The sequence below is a fragment of the Sinocyclocheilus grahami genome, unplaced genomic scaffold (assembly GCF_001515645.1).
Source record: "Sinocyclocheilus grahami isolate Dianchi unplaced genomic scaffold, SAMN03320097.WGS_v1.1 scaffold1131.1, whole genome shotgun sequence".
Lineage (NCBI taxonomy): Eukaryota > Metazoa > Chordata > Actinopteri > Cypriniformes > Cyprinidae > Sinocyclocheilus > Sinocyclocheilus grahami.
This window is the reverse complement of record NW_015506310.1, coordinates 161,780-172,911: the sequence shown is the minus strand read 5'-3', so window position 1 is coordinate 172,911 and position 11,132 is coordinate 161,780. Positions and strand designations below refer to the sequence as shown.

Sequence of the window (11,132 nt, the reverse complement as noted above, 5' to 3'; positions counted from 1 at the left end):
TGGTGGTGTTTGTCTTTTTTTCTCGGGGGGGGGGGGGGGGGGGGGGGGGTAACTGATGACCTTTTCATTTTTGAGTGAATTACATAAAAGGCCACTTAAGTGAGTATACTTTCCTGGCTGTGTTTCCTAACACACTTAAATACAAAAAGTGCACTTTACTGTAAAATTATATTTAATAATGTAAAATTAAAAGTGTCCTACATATTGTGTCATGCACATGCAATTAAGTGTCCTGCCTAAACATTACATTCAGTTTGCACTTAAAAATATACTTTTAAAGTACATACTTTTGATAATAAGTACTCCTTTTAGTTTTTTCGCAAGTGTTCTATACAACTTCCATTAATGACCACTGAACGTCAGCATTGAGCAGTCTTTACAGTAGAAACTGACAAATCAAAAGTAAAACACTGAATAAAGTTTCATGTTGGCGCAATGCAGGCCATCATGAGAGGTGGACAACTAAGGACATTGTCTCAGGCCCTGGGATGAAGATAGCTTGTCAAAATAATACTTATTTCACAGGTTTGTTTGGTTTATCTCTACCAATATAATTTATTTGCTGAGAAAATTCTTTTGATGTTGCACCATGGCATTAGAGCTTGAGAATAGAAATGTTTTGTGCATCTCTGAATAGTGCAGACAATGTAGGTGGTTGTTTTCATCATACTTTCATGAAAGCAAGATGAGAGCATCTTCATTTTTGCATTTCCATTATGATTTAAGTGGGCACGGGCTGTTTGTGTGGACGTATCTGGAGGACGATGAAGAGCGAGAGAGCAGAGAAGGGAGAGATGAGTTAGAGGTATGGGTGAGTCATAAGGAGAGAGGGTCCTAATGAATGGGACGGTATGAATGAGAAAGCACAGATGTGTGAAAGAGGGAGGATGAAAAGAAATTCAGCTGACTGATTGGAGGAGTGGGAGGAAAGCAGGATGAATAAGCACCTAAAAGTCCTTGTGCACCTTCCAAGCGCTCCCCATTCCCTCTTTTCCTCCTCTTTTCAGTCTGGTCTATTTTTATTCCTCTTCATTGCTGAAAGCGCATCATTCTCACAAGGACAGGAAGAGAAGACATGAGAGTGTTTTATTCAGATGAAACTCATGGGGTATTTCTGGACACGGGGCGGTAAGTTGGCCCATGGTACCGTGTGGGAGGGTCAGCACAGCACCAGGCGTTGTTGGACTCAATGGAAAGGTGCATAACTGGATAACTGACAAGCAAACAATGATTTAGGGCCACCGGAGGTGGAGATTGCGAAAGGAAGATCTCGCTTCCCCGGCAACAAGAGGAAAAAATGGAAGCAGATACTGAGAGACAGGAATGGCCATATAGGGTATTATCGTGAGCTTCCAGGTATAATGGGAACGTGTGGGCTGACTATTCACTGTACAGCATGCGTTCGTGGACATATATGCATGTGTGTGTGTGTGTGTGTGTAGGAGGCTGATTGTCTCCACTGTGCCTCTGAGTCAAGAGCATACGTCAGGAAAAATAGATAGCACCTCATCATCTGCGTCAGTCGGCCCTAGGAAACCATGGCGACACACTAAAAAGGCAGTGAATGAAAGGGAGAGAGAGAAGGGAACAATGGAGGGGGCAGCAACAATGAACACACACCAATGAACCTTGCTTTGATGCATTTAATTGACTCTCATATACATATTTGGAAAACAAGAGCGCATCAGATTCAAGGATATTCTTTGTGGAAACAAGAAAATATGGTACATCGAATGCACTCTTAAAAATGAAGGTTTTCATAGCGATGGCATAGAACAGGGGTAGGCAAGTTCGGTCCTAGAGAGCCGCAGTCCTGCAGAGTTCAGCTCCAACCCTAATTAGACACACCTGAACAAGCCAATCAATGTCTTCAGGATTACTAAGGCTATAGGCAGGTGAGTTTTTTTTCAGGGTTGGAGCTGAACTCTGCAGGACTGCGGCTCTCTAGGACCGAACTTGCCTACCCCTGGCATAGAAGAACCATTTTGGGTTCCTCAACTAATTTTCAGTCAACCTTTTCTTAGTGTAAAGAACATTTGAATAATCTTTATCCGCTATAAAGAACATTTTATGCAATTTAAAGTTTCTAATGTTCTTCATGGAACCATCAATGCCAGTAACCTTTAAATGTAAGACTGTAAGCAAATCCTATATAACATAACTTCTGGATCTCCAAACAAAGTACAAAACATAAAGAAATATTGTTTAGTATGAAGTATTTTCTATGGTTTTCATGCACTGACACAATGAAAAACAAATAGAAAGAGAGTATTGTAGGTAGAAATCAATCCTCTACTTGACCGTAGAACTCTACGATGGTTTAAAGAAACAATTGTGATTCATAAACATCTTTCATAAACAAATTTTTTCAGTAAAACACAGCCTTCACTATAAGTGAATACAAAGTGGCAATTGCCGTTGTTACTTTAAGTACTTTTCCCCAAAGTGACAGTCCAATATGAATAGGATGCATGTTCATGTGACTTCATGATATTGAAATATAAACATAAATAAATCTTTTTAACACACTTAAGATTTAACTCTACCACATTATCCCAGAAAAATAGCTTCGTAAAAGATGACAATATGCCATACTTCATTGATTAAGTCACAGACTTATGTTAAAACATGTGATCACTGGTTCCATCTGTAGGAAAAGAGAGAAAAAGCACAGTTTAGACACAAAAACTTTGAGATACTGAAATGCTAAAATCGCAAAAATGTAATAGTTTCTCACCTTGGTAGAAGATCTGTTGCCCGCCTTGATGAAGGAGTTGATACAACTCATCTTGTTGCCTCTCGGCAGGAGTTATCAGGGCGGCTGCCCCAAACACAGGTTCCATGGTGACAAGTTCCTCTAGGAGGGACTGGGCACAAGGCAGAGCAGGAGTGAGGGCAGGAAGTGCTGGAGCTGCGGTGGACCCTGGGGAGGACATTTTCTCCACGTCCTCATCGGGTCTCTTGGCTTCCTGCAGCCCACCCTCGGCCATGCGATTACAGTGCGTCGACTGGACGCTACAGAGGTGGTGTACACCGTTCAGAGTCACCGCCTCCTCCTGCGCGTGGACAGGAGAGCTGCGGCTCGGGGAGTGCTGAGGATAGGACGGCTCTGATGAGTAAGGCGAGGGAGGTATGGGGGAGGTGGATGGCAGATTTGGAAGAGGGATGCCATCTACTGCTTTCTCCTCAAACATAAAGACATCAATGTGAGCCAGTGAGGAGTTTGGGCCCTCAAACGATGCGTGATGAGGGGGAGCTGATGTGTTTTGTGGGTGGCTGTGACAGAAACCTTCAGCTAAAGTGCTAATATACTGAGCAAGGAGTGAGATCTCCATACGCTCTCTTTCGGTATCTTCTTCCAGAGGGAAGAAACTTAAACAGGGCTTTTTTGTGGGCGAGGCCTCGGGGGTTAAAAGGCCTTCGAGGGGATTGTGGAATGGGAAATGGGGGACGTCTACATACAGAGGTCCTCTGATCTCCGGCAGCGCCATGAGAATGCATTCATCACTGCCAGGGCTGTCTGGAGTAGGTGGTAGTGTTTCATATAGACGTTTGCGGCAGTGTTGAGTGGGGCCGATGCTTGCAGGAAGGGGCACTGAGGTTATTGACTGCCTCATTTTGACTACATTGCTATGGTCTGATTTGAAGGTCTCATCACCAAACATGAAACTCCCCCCTCCTATTCTTGGGGTGTAAGGAGGTGTGCAAATAAACTCCTCCGAGTTTGGGCGCTTAGGAGGAGCTTTGAACGGAGGAAGGGGTGGAGGGGCAGTATGGGTTTGCGGAACTATAGAAAGACTTGGGATATTAATGCTGCTCAGATGTTCAGCAGAAACAGTCATGGCTGATCTCCACATCTGGTGACTGCCATGCAGTTGTGGATGGCTCTCTTCGTCCTGAGAAAAGCCTTGAAGGGGGTCGAGTGCCATGCTGGTTGAGCCAGAGGTACTAGGGAGCTCTTCCGAGGAGCTCCGGCCAGAAGTGGTGAAGCTGAAGTCGAAGGACTGAGAGGACAGTCCACTGCTGCTGGGTGTGAAGACCTGGTCCGGGCTGGACAGGGGGTCAGAGCTCTGGCGTGCCTCCTGGTACAGGAGAGCCAGCTGGTTCTGCTCTGAATACAACTGCTGACGCACCGACCAGGCTTCAGACTCACTGAGGGAAGGGCAGAGAAAATGACAGGTTGTTAATTATTTTATAAATGTGTTAAATATAGTTAAAAAAAAATACTATCATTATAAATAATAGTTTTTATATATTTAATATAATAAAAAATTTAAGATATTATAAAACATCTTTAAAACATATTACATTTCAATAATAATAATAATAATATATTTTATTAATAATACATTATTATTATTATTATTTGCATTAATAATACTTAATATTACCATTATTAAAAGTTTATGAAAAACATTACAAATGATAAATGTCACTGTTATTAATATAATAAGAATAATTAATAACTGTTATTATTATTATTATTGTTATTGGTAATAATAATAATTGATATTATTATTCAAAATTATAAAAATAATGTATAAAATTAAGTTAATAAATTAATTTTAAAAACTCATTATTATTATTATATAATAATATAATTTTACTAAATTTAATTTTATAGTATATTAAACGTAAATGCTGGTAGCCTTTATACCTTATGACATAGTTAAGGCTGTTGATGGGATATTCTCCAGTCTCCAGCTGAAGAACAATGTAAAGCCAGACCCATGAGTGATCTGCTGCCTCTACCTGGACCACCATCTCCACCTGCCTCTCCCCACCTTCATGTACTGAAAAAGGGCACACTGATCAATTAATAAACCACATTTACTAGACCAGCTTTTTGATATATGGTATAAACTTTATGCACTGTAAAAATTAAACAAATAAAGTCATGTACTCACACAGGACGCCGTGTTGTGCTGAGGCGTGAGACAGATCGCGGGGATGAATCAGACTGTACCATGAGCGAGAGCGCAGAGTCTCTATGTCATAGCCAAGGTATACGCTAACACTGTCAGAGAGAGAGAGAAACACAACAAATCAACATTATTCCCTCACTCTCAAATACATAATCATATACTGACAGGGACATTCACAGGACTCATACTGTACCTGTCCTGAGCAGCATGGATTCTCATGTCCCGGCTGTGCTGAGATTGGAAACAGGCTAGGAGGAAAGACTGCTCCGCAGGAGGAGTGGGGAGAGGATTCCTAGCTGACGAAACCTGAGGGACGCTGGACTCCAGTGGGGAGCAAAAACACACCCACACTGGATTGGAGGTCCAGTAGGAAGATGTGTGGTATGCAGGTGGCAGACAGCGTGCCCGAACCAACGTCAGTTTGTTCCCTGATCCCTGCCTTCGTACAAACTTCGAAGTGCTGAAGCGGCAGCGAAAGAGACGGTCTGAAAAAAAAGAAGAGTGACACATTAGGATTAGGGGATTATTTTTTACATCATGTACAATACATCTCAAATACTTTATTTTAAAAGAATGTGTCAAACCAACAGAGTGAATTACCTGAGTCAGGTGTGGTGATTGGCACAAGGTTGCCCCTCATGATGAAGTGGTCAGCTGGGTCTATAATATCATACACGCTGTCACTTTGAGCCACCAGATCCACCTGAATGAAGTCCAAATAATTATTTTTTAGCATGCACCAATTGCTAACAAAGTACTAAAAAGTTAAATATAAAATATTTATTTTCAGATGTATGTTTCTTACCATGGAATGGCCAAGGTGCTCTGCGACATTGTTTGATAGATACAAGAGTTTTCCTTCACTCGTCAGCACTAGGAGAAACCCTGGTAGTGTGTGCAGCAGATCCGAGAGTTCTGGCAAAGACAGGATGCTCCCGCTCACATCATGACCTGCTGACACTGATAAAGACAAAACATGGAAATCTCAAAATAAAGATCTGTACTATAATATGTACATAGTAAAAAATAAAAATAAATCACAACATCCACACAAATAACTCAACATCAGCACCATAGACAGAGACAGACTAGCTACTTTCAGAACTCTGGACAGAGACAGAACTTCCTCAGATATGACATATCTGCTCTATGCTTGTAAAAATAAAGGTTTTTAAAATTATTTTACAGCTTGATTCATCTTTTTATGTTCTTAAGTTCTTTAGAAAACCATGTAATGTTCAAGAACCGTTCAACCTTTGAAGAACCTAAAAGCAAATACACTGATCTAAAGAACTAACGCAACATCAATAACTTTATATTCGAATGGTAACTCAAGAACTCGATTAAAAATCAATCTCAGTTTAATCTAGCAAAAGTCCTGGTTAAGTTAACCCTACCTTGAGAGAAAAAGACGGACTTTCTTGTGTAAATGCAGGCTAGGGACATGATGTGAAGATAAGAAAGACGAGCTTTGTCGGCATCGGAGATGGGCAGAAGATCTTTCAAGTTGCGAATTTCTTCGTTGATTTGATCCCTCCGTGCCTTTGATGCTCCTTTAGTGGACCGGTACATTTTCACGAGTCCAAAGAATCGTTGGAAAGGACGAATAATCTGAGTAAAAACTGCCTGCAGTTACAGCTTCTCAGCCATCATTTCGGGCAGACGCCACTTCTTGTAAGTTTTGGATAATATCTTTTAAAAAAATTTTTACTTAGTAATTGAGAAAAACATTTTTTTCTCTGCCCATATATCCTCTGTCGTCTCTTAAGTTTTACCGTTGGTATGCTATGGATTTCTCTCTCGCTTTCGCGTGAAGCTTCTGGTGGAAACATTGCCTCCAGATCCTTTATATAGAGAGCGCGCCTGAAGAAATGATGGGAGGGGGTGTGCATAAATGGATTTGAATCTGATCTCCAAGTATCTCTGCATTTTACTGCTGTGATAGTGACGTAGGATAAATATGGGATCCCTTTCAACGCGCAAAGCCAGATTTGGACAAATCTAGACGGAGGCAGTGGTCCAAACTCTCCACCCTGTTGCGCGCTCAGAGCAGGTGCATCTTGCCGCGAGCTGCTGTAACAGAATTTTGCTGCTTGGCTTCAGGGAAATGCTGTTATTTAGGGACGGGATAAGGAGTAAGAACTTACACCTCATGTCAATGAATTTCAGTGATATGCTAATTGAAAAGTGTAGATGCGCCTGTGGTTATTGCTTCTTCATCAAAGCAATTAGTAGGAGGCTGATAACTCACAATCAACAATTACATTATGCCACCCATGCGATGAAAATAGAAAACAAACAATAACCACGATTAAGAAAATAAGTGTTTTATCCCACGACTGCAATCCCTTTATCCCCCACGCAACATAATCGCTGAAATATCATTTTACTGCAAACCACAGTTAAACCAAGGGACGGATCAGGAATATAGGTTGTGGTGGGTCATTATATCAAACAGGTTTGCAGTTTGATTAGGTGATTTGAAAACTTTATTTCTTGTATGATTATATGATTATATGAGAAAAAACTGTTAATATTTAAATATTATGTGTTGTAATGTAATTGTAAGGTTAAACAAGCTATATTGTTATATATCGTTATATTTATACAGAAAAAATACGTTTAATTTTTAAGGTCACGCTCGATTTTAATTCTAATGCTTTTTAAAATGACCAAATTTTTAAATATCATTTGTTTACTATAGAAAATGATGGTAACAGGGTTGACATTGTAAGATCACCCCCTACTGTAAAACATATCAAAACTAAGTTTTTCGATCACTTAACACGACTAATTTTTATAAATAATAAGACAGATTAAAAAATCAATAAAATATTATTTGTTTAAATTCAATACATTTGAATTTTTTATAGTCTGCTATATTAGCCTGCTATTATTATTTATTATTTTATATACTTTTAATAAACAGGGCAAGAGCCACAAAATGTAAGTCATGCAAATGGTTAAGCATTTCAAGTGGAGCTGATATTATTAATATTATCAGCCTACTGATTATTAACAAATCAAAAATATTGTACATGAGTTTAAAACTCTTGAGAAAATAGTTTCACATTTGAAAATTAAATATATGGTCAGTGTTTTTATTTCCTTTCGCTTTATTCTTAGTAAACATACATGTGAATAATGAAACAAAACAGAAAATAGTTTTCACTGGAGAGAGAGAGAGCGAGAGACAACGAGAGAGAGAGAGAGAGAAAGGAAGGGGAAGATAAGGAGAAATCAGTGAATGGACAGTTTGAAGGACACTTGTCTGGTTTTATAGTTTCTCCTTCTTTATGTTCATGTTTATTTTAAAACCAAAAGAATCAAGGTCCTCATGCTTTTACTTTAAAGAACAGTGATAATCTGTTGCTTGGCAACACTTCTTTTAAAATACCTGAGCAGGACAAGACTGAGGATAGTAATGGTCATCTGAAGCTCAAACTCAACTAATTTTGTTTATGATTCATACCACTTGTAAACAATATATTGTGATAAAGTGGGATCTTATCTGCTGAGCTCTTTGTAGCCAAATTGTTCTATTTTCATCCCTATGTGCTTTGATCATTCATCTGTGACATCATGACCTACCTCATTGATTCATGACATGAATGCATTTTGCTGTAGTTAAGAACTTATTTCAACTGGTTTCATACACTTTTAAAAGCAAAGGTACTTTAATTGGCATCCATGGATTTCATTAAGAACCATCATCCATGAACATCCATGAAATCTTTCCATTGCATTGAAGTTTTTTATATATACTGAAGAAAAAAGAGAATGTTCTTTAGATTTTTTTTTACGAAAAAAATTATGTTAAAAAATAAATAAATGAATCACCCAAAAATGAAAATTTGTCACACTAATCCACAAGTAATCCAAACTACTCCAGTTCATAAATTAATGTCTTGTGAAAAGCTGTGTTTGTAATAAACAAATTCACCATTAAGGCGATTCAACTTTAAACTGTTGCAATATACCAGTCCATAATTCATGATAACACTTCCTCCAGTGAAAAAGTCCATCCCTCGTTGTCAACATCCATTTGTTTAGAACGGTTTTGGACTTTATTCATTTGTAAACGGTGCTTGATCTGTGCATATTTCTCTCCTGATTCAGATAAGACAACTTTTTCACTGCAGAAAGCAAAATTATGGATAGAGGACTCATATTTTAGCCAGAAGCAAAGTTAAAAACTTGATGAATTTCTTATGTCTTTCTTGTGGGTTATTGAGAAGTTTTTTTATCAGAACTCTCATTCTGACGGCACCCATTCACTCCAGAGGATCCATTGGTGAGCAAATGATGTAATCCTGAATTTCTCCAAATCTGTTCCGATAAAGAAACAAACTCATCTACGTCTTGGATGGCCTGAGAGACTGAGGAAATTCAACAAATCAAACATTTTTTGATGAACTATTCTTTTAAGAACTGTTCACTGAAAAATTATTTGGGGAACCAAAAACAGTTCTTTATTGCTTCTTTATTTGTAAGACTGTAGAGAAGTGCATGCATACATTTTGTGTGGATACAAAAGTTTTAAACATCGGACAGCAAATGTACGTGAGCTAAGTTCTCGCCTACACATCTCCCTCCTCCCTCTCCTACCGTTGATGAAGCCTGTTCAAACTGCAACCTTGTAACTGCGCTTGCTTTTTTCTTTTTCCTTAGTCGCTCAGGCTATTTTTGACACCCAGCAACAGTGCTCATTTATTTCAAACCACTTTCAGATTTCTATAAGATTCTAAACATATTGCTGATCAAGGACAAACAGATCCATATGTGTTTGGTGCACTTCAGTAACTTTTAAAGAACACCATTGCATATGTTGTTACATTAATTGAGAATATTATGGGGCATCAGATGCCTTTTTGTCCTGGGGTTAAATAAGCCTGAGTCACACTTCCTGTTTGCAATATTTTACATCCTATGTAGTATCTGACTGCCATTATACTGTCTTTTCCCCTTTTTTATGTCCAGCCTGTGCAATTATGGCAATTACAGATCAAATAACAAAGCCTTTAGGAGGCTGGATGATAGGAACAAGGACAGAGGGGACAGACTGTTGGACAGCCACAGCATTTGACGTCGTTCAGAACATATGGTATCAATATTGATGAAAAGTTTTGCTGGATGATGTGGATCTGGCCCCTGGGAGACAGATCTCTGCAGAGAGGGAACTGTCACCCTACCCCTTGAGCTCCCACTGGACTTTTTTGTTTATTACGTGAGTGGCACGGCCATCTGCTGAAATCAGAAAGATAGGGGATGAGATTTCTTGGAAAAAATGTGTAATGCTCATAATCTGTTCACATGTACGTCTTTTTAATATGCATTGCACTTTGGTCATGTTCGAAGAAAGGAAAGAACACTTCGGTAATTATCTCATATTGAATCCCGAACATGATGAAATAGTAGCTTTCCAGGAAAAATCTAAATTCAGCTCAGATGGCTGGTCTTCTTGGCTTATGTTGTGTATGGCACAAAAAACCCCATCATAATTTGTACTCCATATTCTGGACAATATGGATAACTTTGTGGCTACAGAATTGTTACCTTTGTGATCAAATGTTAGTTTTGGTAAAGAAAGGAACAATAAGTTTCACTTGTAGTATCCCTGTCTTTTCTACACATATTCTTTTTTTATTTGGGGGTTTATACTAGAAGCTGATACTTGACCATCTCTGTATCTCTGCACCCATGGCAACGGAGCTGCAGTATCTTAGTAACAAAATTTGCGCATTGCAAGAGATGAAAAATGATGGTTGTTCTCAAGCACACCACCAATTTGAACCCAACAGAAGAAGTCATAACATTTAACCTCTATCCCAATGAAGTGACATTTATTAATATCCTAAAAACAAAAGTAACCATCCACCATCTTGTGAAGAAAACTAAGAATGGGAACTCACTTGTCATTGCTTTCACACCTTTAGAGCACATTAAATCACTTGGAAGGTCACGTTGCCTGATTCTTTCTGGTTTGAAGAAACATTTTTCACTTTGTCATCGTCTTGAAAATTGTAAACCTGATCTGTGTGGGATGGAAATTAGTTCATGTTACCAATAAAAAAAAATTAAAAATGAGATTAAAGTTAATATTTCCAATTTCAGGACAATTAAGAGTGTACATGTATTGTTTCAGTCATTCATGGTGATCAGAGAATAATATGTTTTAATGGCCTGATTGTGACGTACATTTGAGTG

At 38.8% G+C, this 11,132-nt stretch overlaps 1 protein-coding gene across 1 annotated transcript; it reads right to left on the bottom strand.

Moving 5' to 3' along the window:
• Window positions 1-2,621: 2,621 nt before the first annotated feature.
• LOC107567172 (neuronal PAS domain-containing protein 4-like) lies at window positions 2,622-6,497 on the bottom strand. The gene is made up of 8 exons (XM_016252810.1): window positions 6,323-6,497; window positions 5,731-5,885; window positions 5,526-5,628; window positions 5,119-5,410; window positions 4,908-5,017; window positions 4,658-4,793; window positions 2,738-4,152; window positions 2,622-2,647 (listed from the first exon to the last, which is right to left on the bottom strand). The coding sequence occupies exons 1-8, from the start codon at window positions 6,495-6,497 to the stop codon at window positions 2,622-2,624; spliced, it is 2,412 nt and encodes an 803-aa protein (XP_016108296.1).
• Between the last annotated feature and the right edge of the window lie 4,635 nt (window positions 6,498-11,132).

Coding starts and splice junctions, on each gene's coding strand:
- LOC107567172 (XM_016252810.1), bottom strand. CDS start 6,497: ATGTACCGGTCCACTAAAGGAGCATCAAAGGCACGGAGGGATCAAATC. Junction 5,411..5,525: donor AATCACCACACCTGACTCAG/GTAATTCACTCT, acceptor CTTTTTTTTCAG/ACCGTCTCTTTCGCTGCCGC. Junction 5,018..5,118: donor ATCCATGCTGCTCAGGACAG/GTACAGTATGAG, acceptor TCTCTCTGACAG/TGTTAGCGTATACCTTGGCT.